Raw genomic sequence first — 14,462 nt, forward strand, 5'->3', positions numbered from 1 at the left:
TATGGAAATGTGCATTATTCATACAGTCTTAAACTTTCCACACTCCATTTTTGATACTCTGATGGGCACTTTTGTTAAGATGGGCTTCACAAGGATTTTGCTTAGCGCATCCTCTGGTTTTGCTTATACATCTCTCCCCTATCCCTTTTCTGATGCTGCTACTCAGTGCTAGCGATTTTCTCCCTGGGAAAATCAAAAACATCTGACAGCCATTCGCCTGGCCCCTCATTTAACCTTGCTTTTTGGTGTGGCTCCCCAGGCTGGCTAAAGCGGCCTTGTGTTGCTGAAAACAGAACTGTCACAGATAAACACCAAGCGCACCTCTACATCCTCTGCAAACAGGTAGGCAGAAAACGCTCTAAGACCATGAGTGCAAACCGTTTTGTTACAGGAAAGAAGATTAGCCTTATTCCAGACCTCTAAATAAGCCCCTCTCTTAAGCGTCAAGATGAAGTGATTTTTATTTGAAGACACTTGGGGGTCACCTTGAGCTCCCTCGCAGCCTGCTCTGCTTCTGCGTGCCAAAAGGCAGCGTGCAGATGGCAGCTCAGCGGCCACCTCCGCCCAGCAGAAGCTGCGCTGACATCACAGCTCCCCTGATTCCCTTCAGTTTCTGAGACCTGAAGCAATTAGACAAAAATTACCCTCAAATTACCAAGGATAATGAGATCAGAAAGCAAGCTAAGGGGATCAGTGCAATCCTGCTCCCTTTCATGCATTGCCACCCACACCTCTAGGACTAAACCATGGCAGATTAGGATCTGGAGCCAGTGTTATCCTCTTTGGGGACACTTTCTTAACAGTTCCCAGGAGTCAAATCTTGATCCTTGTGGAATCGGTGAGCCGTGAGCAGCTGACTGGAGCGGGAGGCCTCCTGCTACTGCTCCAGAGGACCAGGATGCCTGTGATCCTGTGTCATGTCTGCCAGTCGTCTGCAGACACCTAAAACGTGATAGGTACCTAGTCCGAGCACACTGTCTGCATCCTAAAGCATGCAGCGGCATCAACTACCTGTCCTAAAGATACCCCAATTCATCCAGAAAGCAGGTGCCACTACCTCTTTATAGAATTAATGACAAAATTACTTAACCTAGCCCCTCTATTAGTCAACATCTTGCAGGAGGGATGTCTACACTTAATCGTGAAGAAACTACAGCACGTAACCACCTCTCCCAGTATATGGGGCAAAGGATTTCTTTGATATACTGTGTTTCCTCTACTAGCAACACAGAACAGACCTGATGCGTGATGCAAGGAGGCTGTCGGGAGTGTGGGAGTGATCCTGCAGGCAGCAGAGTGCTTCAAGGACTGGGCTGTATAGAAGCAGCGGTGGTGAGGAGCCAGGAGAGAAACGGAGACAGGAGAAGTCTGTGGGACAGAGGCAGCAGGAGAGAAAGCACAGCCAGGAAAGCCAGGAACGAACACAGGAGGTGAGAGAAGCAGCAGCAAAAGAACACGGGGAAAAAAGGCCCAATGAGGTGTTTGGAGGGCGTCAGGATGAAAAGAGTAGACCTTTCCAACTCTCCCTGATGAATGCGGACCGCTCTCCACCCTACTTCATCACTCCACAAAGAAGATCAAGTTTCTGAAACTCTGACAACATGCAGGATCCTTCTACACAGCCAAGAAGTCGAGCCCACCCTGCGGGACCCTGCTTCTTCCCTCTGTCCCTGGGGCCTGTGCTCCTCACCCAGCCGGCCTCCGAGCGGAGCGCTGCTACGGGCACACACGTAGCCAGTGTCAAACCCCTTCTACAGCACAAGCTACAGCAGCTGGAGCGACCTTTGCGCTTATGCCAAACCTGAGAGCCCAAGGTCAACAAACAGATTAATTCTGATACCTTGGGGGCTCTGGCTTTGCTGTGGAAACAAGGAGGGCACATGACTACCGTGGCAAAGCTTCAGGAATTGATTTTACCAACCAAGCCAATAAAGTCAGCTAAAAACGCCACCTCCGTTTTTAACGCTTCATATTGTGAGAGTCCTTATGCAGAGAGGTAAGAATTCAGCTCCTGTTTGTTTCCTCTTTCAAACTTATTTTTATACACTTAAGTGCTTAGACCATAGACTCTGTTTTTAAACTCAGGAAGAATCCATTTTTTTAAAACAAGGAAGTCACGCTGCCAATGAACTCACGTGCACGTTCTTGCAAATAGCAAGAGTCCTGGAGACAGGGGCCGGGACTCCCAGCTAGCCTCAACTGGCCAGGCTCTGCCGACCTCAGTGGGTCGGTGCTCGGTGCTGATTTACACCAGAGGACAATGTGACCATCTGAAACGCACCCTCCTGTTTTGCTGGCAAGACAGACTCACACCCAGTTCAAAGCAACTAAATCATGACAATTTATCTGTGAGGGGCTGCTTTTCTCTTTAGATTAAGGTAAGACTAGACAGGGACCGAGTCGGGTCCTTCCTAGTGGGAAAGGGCAATCCTCCCCCCAGGAGACGCTGAGCTGCAGAACCTGCTGCCACCTAGAGAAGCACCCACTAACCAACCCTCCGGTGCCAGCCATAAATTTGACCCAGAATTTCCATTCTTTTTACCCTTTCCCATAGTAGATCATACTGCAGCATCTCCCTAAATGACCTGAAAAAAAAAAAGAAATGCTGGAGCGGGGTCCAGCAACTCGTTTATCTGTATCACTATTCCATTTGAACAAGCAAAGCTTAACTTGCCTTTTTTTTTTTTTAATAAAAAACACAAGACAGATTATGTCATGTATACTGTTAACATTAAGGGGCAAACTATGTTTGATTCTGTGTTGCCATCTAATAACTCTAAGTGAGAGAACAGTTACTATATTTCTGAATGCCCTTTTTTTTTTTTTTTTTGCAATAGCTCAGAAGTTAACCATAAACTGTTCACTTAAATCCTCAAACAATAAGAAGAAAATCTGGACAATTTAGTGGACCAGGAAAAGACCAAGAGACCATGGCAACAAAAGTTCACATGTGAATTACTGAGATTACGGAAAAAATCCGTTCTTGATTATTACATTCTACTAATTGCTCAAAAGCATTTGGTTCATGGTACTCTAAACCAAGACATTCGTATTCCCTCTTTCTGGGCTAACAACTGACCTTGGATTGATCTATCTCATGCAGAGCCACTTTTAGTAGAGTTGTGTTCAGTGGGTTTGTTTCAGTGTGGTATGTTAATGTAGCACGATTTTCAGGCTAGTAGAGGAAGATCAACACTGCTCTATTTTATCACCAGGGAACTTTCACTGACAGGGGAAGTCACTCCTCCAAGATCACACAGAGTCTTACTACAGCCTCTCTGAGGGACATACAGAAACCCAGACTCACCGTATCTCCTATTTTGAGATCCCCACACTTCCTGAGCCCAGGATATGACAAACCATCTTGACACGTGGCAGTGAAGGTCAAGCCAACGTCCTCAGGACTGTCCCAAACAGTAAGTTCTACTTTAGACCGAATACTCTAGAAACACAATGGAGAAGAAACCCATTAGATTACTAAGAGCAGGCAGATTTCTTTTGTATGTCATTCTGTTTCAGGTCTCCTCTCTGATATTTGCAGGTGGTTAGGACATCTTTGCACCTATAGGGGGAAAAAAAAAAATCACCTGTGCACACAAACCGACATTTGTTTTTGATTCCAGCAGCTCAGGATACTTCTGACCAACATAACTACAATTATGGGCAGCTGCCTATTCAAACACCTGACCCACACGTTCATCTCAGCAGAACAATCACCCTCACGTAGCTCTCCCTTCTGAGAACACTTTTGAGTGTGTATAGAGTAATACCATGTCCCTACTGTTGCATAGTAAGCCACAGAATTGGGCTGAAATACCCATGGATAGTTTATGCACTCTGACAGTCGTGGTGACCAGTACAGCCAGATCTGAAAGCATATATACGCGCAAGGAAGAAAAAAGATTCTCGACTGCAGATGGAGCATTTGCTTTATCTCCGTATCGAATGTCTGAACCTTGCGTGAATACCCGCACCTCTTCCATGTAAAACTGTCTTGTTAGAGAAATGCAAAGCCTGATTCTCTACTGGTGTCCAGCCTGTGATGTCTTTCATGCTGCATAACGAAGGTGTAGAACTTCACTAAGGCTGAATGACTTGTTCAGTAATTCTATTCCATTTTCTTCTTGACACAGCAGAACTAGTCAGAAAAACATTTTCCCTCTCAACAGAAAATGCCGGACAGAAAGTATCCCTTTTCAGATGTCTCAACTGCAAACATCAGGTTTGCCATGGAAATGGCGGGGGTGGGGGGGGGGGGGGGGAACGACTCGGATTGTGAAACATTCCAAGGTGAAAACCAGCTTTCCCCAACCTTTTTATTTTCACCAGTTAGGTTTTGAGAAGCTCTACCCCCTTCCTTCTGCTTCTCATCTCTCCAACCTAGAGAGTTTTCCAACTCTGCAAAACCCAGAGTTTAAGTCAAAACAAAAGAAAACAAAGGGAAAACTTTGCTTATAAACATTAATTTAGAATGAAGTGGTTTTGTTTAATTCTACCAATGGCTGGTATTGATATTTTGGAAGTGGTGTCCACAAAAGACAAAAGTTTCCAAAAGGGGGGGAGGGGGTTGCATAAACACATTTTTTTCCAACCTAGCTTGCTGCTCCATCCCTTTCTCCCTTGTCTCTTCCCTCACTGAAGTGGCCAGAGTGAGAAAAAGTGCTAATTCAGACCTCTTGTCAGTCAGTGTGTTGACAAAGCCACTGTTCACGATGAGAACTGATGCTAGCAAAGAGCTAATGCTTTTGGAAAGAAGCGGAGAATGTGTTTTAACCAGGCAAATCTATACAACCCTGGAGGAAAAGAAATAATTTCCCATATTTATGCTGGAATTCAGGAAAGCCTTTCCTGCCTGGGGTCTGGACTGCAGGTTCACGGGTTCGTATTTCAGGCCATATACATGGAGCGTCTGCTGCGTGCAGGCTGAATGCAGCACATGCCAGTAAGGTTGAACACACTGCACGTACACCCACAGCTCTGCCTAGTATTTATCACACAGAAATTAGCATAGAGCTGTCACAATGATGCACTGTCTCTTCTTCTTGATCTGGACAAACTTCATCAGCCATGTGTAATCTAAAAGGAAGATTAATTATCTGTAAGGGAAATACACTGGCTTATCACTTTATCAAGCCCGAGTCTATTAAACAGACTGGAGAAGCATTCTTGCAATATTTATCTATCAGCATTATAAGCAGTCGCTTGAAGCAGCAGAGGCATAGTAGGAAAGGAACATTTTTTTGCTGGCCACATTTCTTACATTGTTCTCCAGAGCATCTGATTTGGGGCACTATTGAAGACAATACACTAGTCTAGCTCGACTTCAGTATGACCTTGCATGGGTCGTTCTTAGGTTCTTATATGGATGCCAGGATTCCTTATTAGCCTTAGTAATGCTATTATTATTAGCCGCTTGGCACCATTACACAGCAATTGTTCTTCTCGCAGCACCCAGCCACTACTAACGGTAAAGAAAACTTCAGAATTTCTACAGAATTTAAAGCCAGATTCAACTGAGAACCAAATATGCAATTGTTGAGAAAAATTCTGTACTGTTTTCAAAATACAGAAAACCACTTGGACTGTCCAGTCTCTGGTCTCTGGAAAGTTGAAGCATGCCCTGCACCTGTCTTCCTGCAAACACAGATCAGCAAAACCTCTTGGGTACATCTTTGGGAACCTCCTACATCTGGCAGTAGTACAGAAGACATAACCAGGCTGACACTAGGCTGAGGCTCTGCGTTAGAGCCTGATTTTATTGTCAGCTCTGATATCAAATGCCACTTTGGGTACATCAGTACAACCACTCCATGCCTCAGTTTCCCCAGATATCTACCAACAAACATTTCTGAAAGTGTTCATCTACCTGTAATCTACAGAGACTAAGTAATTCCCAAAATTGCTTAGGACAAGCTCTCATGTGGTTTCTGGAACCAGGGAAGAGCCATGAGCAAGACACAGTCCCTTTAATTTTACAGTACTTCACTCAAGACTGGTTTTCACAGGCTCCGACAAAAGCTTTAAATACAATCAGGCCTCTAATTATGGCAGACTTCTGCAACCAAAATGGGAAAAAACTCCTCTCTCTATGCCACCTTCACCCATAAGTGTCCCTTTCTGCCCATCCTGCCAGCTCCCATTTCTGCTGGTTACTAGAAGACAAAATCCTGCTGTCTGTGCTGGGGCTGAGCCCCACTACCCGCTGCGGGCAGGCTTTGGAGCCTGACGGCAGCAGTGGTTTTCACTCTCTCGGGAATACCAGAGACAAGGGAGAATAGCTGCATTCGTTCTTGGGATGAGCAAAGGACACTGGAGTTACCGAGAGGAAGCAGCCAGCCCTCTGATAGAGCAACTGGCCTCCCTGAAGTAAACCTGTCCATTATAGCACATGGGAAATCAAAGAATGGAACATTTCAGTGTAAAAACAAGGAAATCCTCAACCAACAGTGGCTCCAGGGATACCTGATGTGAAGGCCGGCTGCCAAGGGAAACTTACTGGTGGTATAACAGAAGAAGCATATTTGAGACCTTTCTGGATTAGGTTTAGGAAAGTGAGTTTATAAACTGCCTTCTGTTTGCTCCCTTCGGTCCAAATCCACCCTGCCTGTTTGTGCAGAAATCCTGCTGGAGCCTGTGCCAGCCTAGGGAGGTGGAGAGAGAACTAGCCCTGCAGACCTTCACAGGAGGGTATCCGTTTTACAGCATATATGCTCATATTAGACATCAGGCTAAATCCATGGCTTTACATCCTCCATCAGTGGAGGAAAGTAGACAAGAGAGGATGAGAGAGACTGCTAAAGCCCTCAAGGAGAGAGAGGCTGAGCCTGGGCCACACAGCATGAGCCACTGTCACCCCACAGGAGAAGACGGTCCCTGTCACAGAAGAACCGAGTTATTCCAAGCTCAAATTTTCCACTCTATGAGAAAGAAGAAAGGCTTCCTTCCAACTTGGGAAATGAAAATTTCAGCCTTTTCCCTCAAAGAGAACTTCCTCAATTTCAGGAAAAAACAAAGCTACCAAAAGGACATGAAATAGCACGTGCCAGGTTTCCAGGATCCCTGCCACACAGCCCACGGCTGCCAGGCTCCAGCAGGAGGTCTTAGGGTCCCAGCCCTGGCAGGCTGCCCCTGGGCCCTGCTTGCCCACTGGCTGAAGAGGCAGAAAGCCAACCCCTAAAAGTTCATCCCGCATAACTTCTTCAGATGATGGCTTCCAACTAGCTGTACTGGAAAACTCAGAAGCAAAGAGGGGGACGGAGCAGGAATGGGGGCATCAGATCCCCAGCAGATTTTGTCAGGTTATACCTGTTTGAGAAAGTTTGGAGAGTAATGAAATGAAGGCACAGATGCATGTTATGGGCAGGATATGGAGACAAAAGGAGGTTTTTCATGTGATGTCACTAAGACCATATGCAAAAATCAATGTGTAGTGAACATTCATTTCTTCCTCCCCAGCCAAGTATTTTAGCTATAAGACCACCTTTCCTCAAGAGGACAAGCTGGGACAACAGGCCTTTTGTGTTATGGCATCCTCAGCACCTCATTAGCAGCATTAGCTGGTCATTGCCTTTCCTCAGGGCAGAGGTTTTGGAAGTGATCTTCTCAAGGGCATAACCAAACGCTGCGTTAAATGTGGGGAACTGCGGGGAAAGGAAAGATGAACGTTACATGTCATGTAAAGCACAGCACAATCCTAGATGGCCTTTGGATTTATAAACTCCTCCAAAGAAGTCGTTCCTCACTCCCTTGCGCTAACCATCATACTTCCAAGAAGCAGGGTTTGCAGCCACTAAAAGTGTGGCTGCAAAGTTGTGTTTATAAGTTGCATGTAAGAAAACGCTACTTGATGACTGATTAAAGTGCAGCATTTCAATTTAGCCAAAGAACCACAAGCAGAAGCAACTATTTCCAAGATAAATTTCCACGCGTGCTCATTGGAAGTCACATACCAACAATCAAACAGCAATACCTTTCAGGGGCATGAAGAGCTGAGCCATAGGAATCCAGTGAAAAGACAACAGAAGTGTTGGCAACTAGCCAATTAATTTGCTTTTTTCGCTGCTTTTAATCGGCCTGCTTCCTTGGTCTTCACAGAGAGAGAGGTGATAATATCAGGTTAGCAGTACAACTGCAGATCCTTTCACTTCTGCCCTATACCTCAGAGTCCCAACAACAGATTATGCTGACAACTCTGTGTAGTCAGTGACTTTTTGGGATGCCAAGGCACATGCTAATATCAACTGTCACAGAGTGCTCTGAATTGATTCATACTGCGCTGAGACCAACGCAGGGAAGCTACCTTAGCTGGAGCTCAGCCAGGCCCCTGGGAGGCCTTTGGACTTTGAATAGCAAAGAAGACATTAGCACACTCTGTGGGAGTTATGTTTTACATCAGGATTGCATTTAGAGGGCAATCTTGCATATGAGAGAGGTGTGGTTAAATCCCTGCTTTGCTGCAGACCTCCTTGGGCATCTCTTCTCCTTTTCCACCTCACACAGCTACTGAAGTGGTTAACGCAGGAAGGACCTGTGAAGCACTCAACTGCCACACCAGCAAGGGCCCAAGTGAGCACTTGAGGCAGACAGAGTACAAAATCAGCCCAAACACCAGCGTCATCCTAAATACGACAAGCAACTCCTTTCCCTCCCCAGGGTGGATGCAACAACTCTGACGGTGACCTGCAATACAGAGGACCAGAGGAGAGAGGCAGCCAAACCTGGGTGGAGTGCGCAAGGGAGAGCTGAGCTAGCTAAGCTCTTGGCATTTTATAACGCAGCAGCTGTAATATTAAAGAGCAACTTACATTGTAGGCCTTGACTATCAGCTCGATGATATTCTTGGAGTCTTTATGTAAAATCTCTACTGTTGTTCCAGGAATCAATGCTGTAAAATTCTTAAAAAGAAAACAAATAGAAAACACACTGAGATTCACATAGGAGTACAGAGAGCATAAGGATGAAGTGTATTTTCAGATCCACCCTTGCAGCACTGACCTCACTGCCTGCCTGCCAGGGACACAGGACACAAGTTGTGCCTCATTATCTATCTATCAATGTACATGACACAACTTTGTTCATTTTAATGTGGAGCTTTTGAAAGCAAAGCATTTCTAATGCTAAACAACGTCTAACGCTAAACAAAACTCATAGCCAAGGGAACTGGACTAATGACGACCATTGTGGTTCCCATCAGCCGAGTTCCCCTGCCAGATGGGGCAAGATCCAGTAAATTTGCATTGGTGCAATTTGCACGCGTTCAGGGCAGCTGGCAACTTGGGAAGCGAGGCTGGGCTTTCATCAATCTCGCTCTCATTGACATATTAGCTTCCGCAGAAGAGGGTGTGGAGAATGACCTAAACCTTTCAGCTCTCTGTGGGTTAGCATTAGGATTTCGACCTTAGCAACGTTTCTGCTTGTTTTGCTCAAGTTGTGCAGTATAGAGCTTTGAAAGCTGGAAGCAGACATTTCTGAAAGCTCTCTCGTTTGAAACATCTCCCCTCTCCACTTTGTTTTCACAAAATCCACTTCTGCAGAAGTAACAAAGGCAGAGAAGTAAACCCAGAAATAGTTCGACTGCTTCTGGCTCAGGTAATCTTTTCCTTTTGGAGAGGAGACTGAGGATGGTGAGGGAGTTCAAACTGTTTGGCGCGTCTGGGCTCTGGACGCAGTGATGGAAAAACACAGCTGGGCAGAAACACTGCACACACACTTAGGTAATGGGATTAAGTCACAGCAGAACGGGTTGAACAGGTTTCTGCTCTCTCATATGCTGCATGGCTGGCAGCTCTCCTAAAATCAAGATTAAACTAGAGTCTATTTTAGGTATTAACATGCTCACTAACATGTATCTATTTACTTTAAGAAGCTTTAGTGCTTTTCACTGAAATAACAACGCTCTGCAAGTTAGCAGGGAGAGACAACTGGTGAGGTTAGCCTGGGAAAAACTTCTTTCTTTGACAGCTCCTACTGCAGCCTGTGGCCTTGCTCATGTACACTTAAGACTGTTTCCATTCCACCAGTGCTAGAAGGAAGATGCTTTCAAGACGCATTTAAATCTCTTTCCAGCCTGGGTGGCTCAGCACCACTCACCTTATACAGGACATAATGACTTTTTGTAACAGCAAAAATAAGGTGGATGTTGTTTTCAGCTAGTTTCTCCCCAAGAAGCGCCAGGGAAGGATAATCCTAGGGGCAAAAACAGGCCAGAAGACTGATGAGTAACACAAAGACCAATTTCATTTCTCTTCTACTCTCAACAGCAAATTTCATTCTAGAAACATGTCATGTTTCACTGCAATACAAAGTCCCTAACATACCAGTACAATCAGAACTGAAACGGTAGAAACATTTCTGTACCTCTGTCATCCTTCTAGCTGCACCTATCTACCGGAACATATGAGTGACACCACAGTTAGCTACAGCAGCAACCAAAACTGAATTTCTTTCTCTTTTCTTTCTACTTGGCCATCAGCAAATGCATGTGTAAGCTGCTATCTTCAGGGATGCAAGATAAGACCATTAGCTAGAACTACAGTAAGTAGAAATATACCGTTTTTCTCCAAAAGTAGAAAGATCCATTGTCTGATCTTTCACTAAAGCCATAAAGAGATTATGATAAGCACTTTAATTTTGCAGAATTCGTAAAGAGGAAGGATGGTGGGAATATGTTGTTCTAACTACTCACAAGCAACAAAAAGAACCAGGGCTCACTTCTCAAGAGACCAGCTGGAGGTTTTAAACCCAAAGCTTGTTTTGAAATGCTGTCCTCAGGGAAAAAAAAAAAAAAAAAGCTTAGTTTACTTGCACACTGAAAGGCTGATTTAGAGCCTCCAAGAAGCAAACATGGAAAGGCCAAGGCGGTATCCCCATACACGTTCCAAAGGACACCACCAAGTCAGTACGTGGGCTGTGAATAGGTTTGTTACAATTCAACAGCCCATTAGAAGTTTCTCCAAGGAGTCTAGCGTGCTGCCGTTAAGGCAGCCATCCAGGAACACCTCCCATTATGGGGTGATGTACGTTCAGGAACAAAAAAATCATAATTAGGCCTTGTGATCTGCTGAATAAAGCACCATGCTGCAGAATTATTTGATAATTAAGCAGCAGACAAGTGCTCATTCACCTCAGAAGTTTCCTTCACTGAGTTTAAATAAAAAAGGGTCAGTTTGTCTATTTATTACTAAGATATATGTTAGTATTGTGCTCAAAGGCTGAGAATAAAATCAGCATCCTATTGTAGTTGTTACTGCAGCCACATCAAGGTAGACTCCACCTCCCCACTGAGAAGCTGATAATCTATTGGACATATTAAAAAAGGGTGACGTATTTTATGTTTTCTCTGCACTTTGCATGCCAATCTAATGCACTTCAGGATGCCAAGTTATTTTTCCCTCACGAAAACGAATCCAGAAGAAACTTGCTCTGAACTCATTTTTGAGCATCACAAGAACATTCACTGAAGGCGGGATGGCCGAGAGGATCAGCGAATTTTAACTCCAAACTGAAGGACCAGGTGAAATCATGCTCATAAGGGCATGAGGACATTTGTCAAAAGCTGCTGGAGTATGGTGTTGGTGGTCTCTGGAGAGGCAAGCGGATCGATTTTCTGAGACCTGGAGGCCTCCGAGCACCCAGCCCACCGTGTGCCCCAGCAAACACTGGGGCTGTCCTCACCAGCTGGCTGGACGCACTGTACTCGTTTGCTTCGTTCAAGTGGCACTGGCCGTCGTGCGGCTGGACCAGCCCACCCAGCTTCCCGTCCAGGGCTATGTGGGGCACATCATCTGTCGTGAAGACCAGCAAGTGAGATGCCTCCTTACGCCAGCCGATCTTCTCCTGGGTGAAAACAAAACTCATGAGACAGCCCATCTCCTCCTCTTATGGTCCTGTGCATGGTCCCAGCCAAACATCCTTCTAGCCGGAGGATCTCTGTTATCATTAATCAAAAGAACACTATGCATGTCTCCACCCATCCGTGACAAACAAAATGTCAAGGGCCCATCTGGCACTTCCCAGTATTTCTTTCCAGTGCAGTTATTTAAAAAGGCATGAGGAGGTATGTGGACTGTCCACCAGTCCTTCTCTACCCAGATCCAAGAATAAGAATTTCAACTGCTTTTATAGACAAAGGAGACCTGCCAAATTCCTCCACATACATTTAATCTGACCTTGTTTCCTCAGCTCCATGGAATTGCCGTGCTGCTGCACGCAGCACGGAGCAACAGCAAGAGCTGTAATATCCCCAGTCAGCATTTTTCATTATAGCCCAGTCATAAAAACAGTTTCTGAGCTGTAACACATGAAGTGAGCTCTCTGCCCAAGAGGGCTGGGTTTGGTGCACACTATATATATGCACAAGGTACCCTATTCTGCTGTCTAACGAGTTTATGTAACGGCTGCCTTGGATCTCCCTCCTCCACACATAAACCCCTCTCGTCTGGAAGTGATGGCACTTCCAAGCTGGGCTACTGCTATCTCTGTGTGTACCACCACGAATGCCCAGGACAGCTCTCTTTTCCCACCTCTCATACGGATGCTCAGACCACTTCTGCACAACTCCCCCAGGAATATCAGGGACTCACACAGCTGGCACAGAGTAGGCCAGGTGGAGCTTTCACAGTGGCTGCTTGCACTAATCCATGCACAACTGCCCAGCACAGCTCTGTAGTGAGCAATACCTGCATCTTTGGAAAAAAAAAAGCTAATTCCAAGCCTTACTCTACTGGTCCCTGTGAAAGCAATATGATGTCAGGAATAGTACAAGAAGTATCCCTTCAACCCTTCTTGGTCTGTCTGTGCAAGGAACAGACAGTATGACCATCTTTGCATGGACAGATGTACAGGGATGGATTTTTTTTTCCCCTTCAAATAAAGGGATAAGATTTATACGATAAATGTTTCCCTGCCATGCAGCTTCTGCAGGTTTCCAGCTTTGCATCAGCCCTAAAAGCAGATCTGTGCTTAAGAAAGCACGTTCAAGCTGTTCATTGCAATGGAAGTGGATGGAACACATAGAAGCCAAAAGGAAATGTTTTGAAACCATAACGCTACAACACATTCCTCCTACATTAGCTGACTGCTCTGACCGCCAGCTTATGCCAAGCTGGGCTGGCTGAGCTCCTGTCTGTTAAACGCGATCGAGAGATCCTGCCACAGCAGAGACTAGAGCGCGCACCGCACGGAGAGGAACAAAGCACTTTGCCTCCACAACATGACAACGCAGTCAGGGTGCAGAAGTGAGCCAGAAAGCACCATCTCACAAAACCTTCTCTTGGTCACCCTACCCACCGGCAGCAAAGGCACAGCCTAACTCCTTCCACCCCCACACGCATCTGGTGTCTCCTTGCTCCAGCCACATGGCCAGAGCAATACAGCACAGATTCCTTGGGAAGGTCTCGCAGAAAAGCTCATAAAAGCAGAAAAGCAGTGAAGATTAATACACTGAACTCCCCCACATTTTACTGCTTAGCAATCCAAATCTACCGTGGTTCACATTAATATGCTAGCCTACCAACTACTGCCGCTTGGCTGCAAACACACTTCTGATTGAAAACCCTGTTATGGTCATGGTAAGAAGGCAGAGCAGGCAGAGAGATGTATAATCACTACTGCCACTGCGCTACTTGCCTGCAAATGTGAGTCACAGCCCAAAGCCTTCTGATCCAATAAATATAACTCTTACTTCACCTTACTAAGGGCAACTATTCCAGTTTACATGTCTTTCCCCTCCCTCAATGCAGAAGAGATTTTTCTTTAACTGCGTTGTAAAGAGCCATGCAATGCAAGTAAGTCCATAGGAACAAATCTTTGGCTACACGCATCCTCTGTCATGTGCCAGCACATTACATTCCTGCTCATTTTGCAAAGTGGACTTCTTTTGGTCTGGGAAGCAAGAGTCATTCAGCTGCAGTGATCCCACTGGAAGAAAGGAAAAGTCTTCATGCCAAAATGGAACTTCTTACACACAAGGACCCAAAAGTGACAATGGCTTTAATAATGCAAGAAGCAGTTTTTTGGTCTCTTTATCCACCACACAGGAGCCTATACAGCTGCGACCCAGGCCACTTTTCTTTGGGTATCCAAATTTTTCTTTATTACTATTATTATTTTTTTAATTTAAAAAAAAAAATGAGGCCAGGAAACTCCTAAAGAGATTAGAAGTATTAACCCGAGTTTCATTTGCTGAGAAATGTGGTGCTGCACAAAGAAAACAAGCTGCATTCGAACAGCAGTTAAGAACCCACTTGAAGGAGGATGCATCTGCCTGCTAATACCACCTTAAAATCAAGGGATAGCCATCCCTTTACAGACAAATTCTCCCCTGTTCTCGCAAGCGAGCGAAGCACTGGCACTGAACCACTTGCCTACCTCCTTTGTGCTTCTGCCTTCACTTCTGAGCCACACATCCCCATTGAGGCAGTAAACAAGATCAAAAATGCTTTAGTTGCCCAGGTCAGGAGCTC

General features: G+C 45.4%; 1 protein-coding gene across 2 annotated transcripts in view; it reads right to left on the reverse strand.

The window, feature by feature from the left end:
- The window catches only part of ITGB5 (integrin subunit beta 5), an 80,095-nt gene that overhangs the window by 32,004 nt on the left and 33,629 nt on the right, over window positions 1-14,462 (reverse strand). For both annotated transcript variants that reach the window (XR_011141965.1, XM_068949104.1), the window contains exons 6-9: window positions 11,674-11,835; window positions 10,090-10,185; window positions 8,805-8,894; window positions 3,308-3,442 (exon numbers count right to left, since the gene is read on the reverse strand). Coding sequence is in view for 1 of the 2 variants with exons in the window: in XM_068949104.1 (XP_068805205.1) it covers window positions 3,308-3,442; window positions 8,805-8,894; window positions 10,090-10,185; window positions 11,674-11,835 (483 nt within the window). In the remaining variant the exon portion in view is untranslated. The remainder of the gene's footprint in view (window positions 1-3,307; window positions 3,443-8,804; window positions 8,895-10,089; window positions 10,186-11,673; window positions 11,836-14,462) is intronic.

This window comes from Struthio camelus, chromosome 6 (genome assembly GCF_040807025.1).
Source record: "Struthio camelus isolate bStrCam1 chromosome 6, bStrCam1.hap1, whole genome shotgun sequence".
Taxonomy (NCBI): domain Eukaryota; kingdom Metazoa; phylum Chordata; class Aves; order Struthioniformes; family Struthionidae; genus Struthio; species Struthio camelus.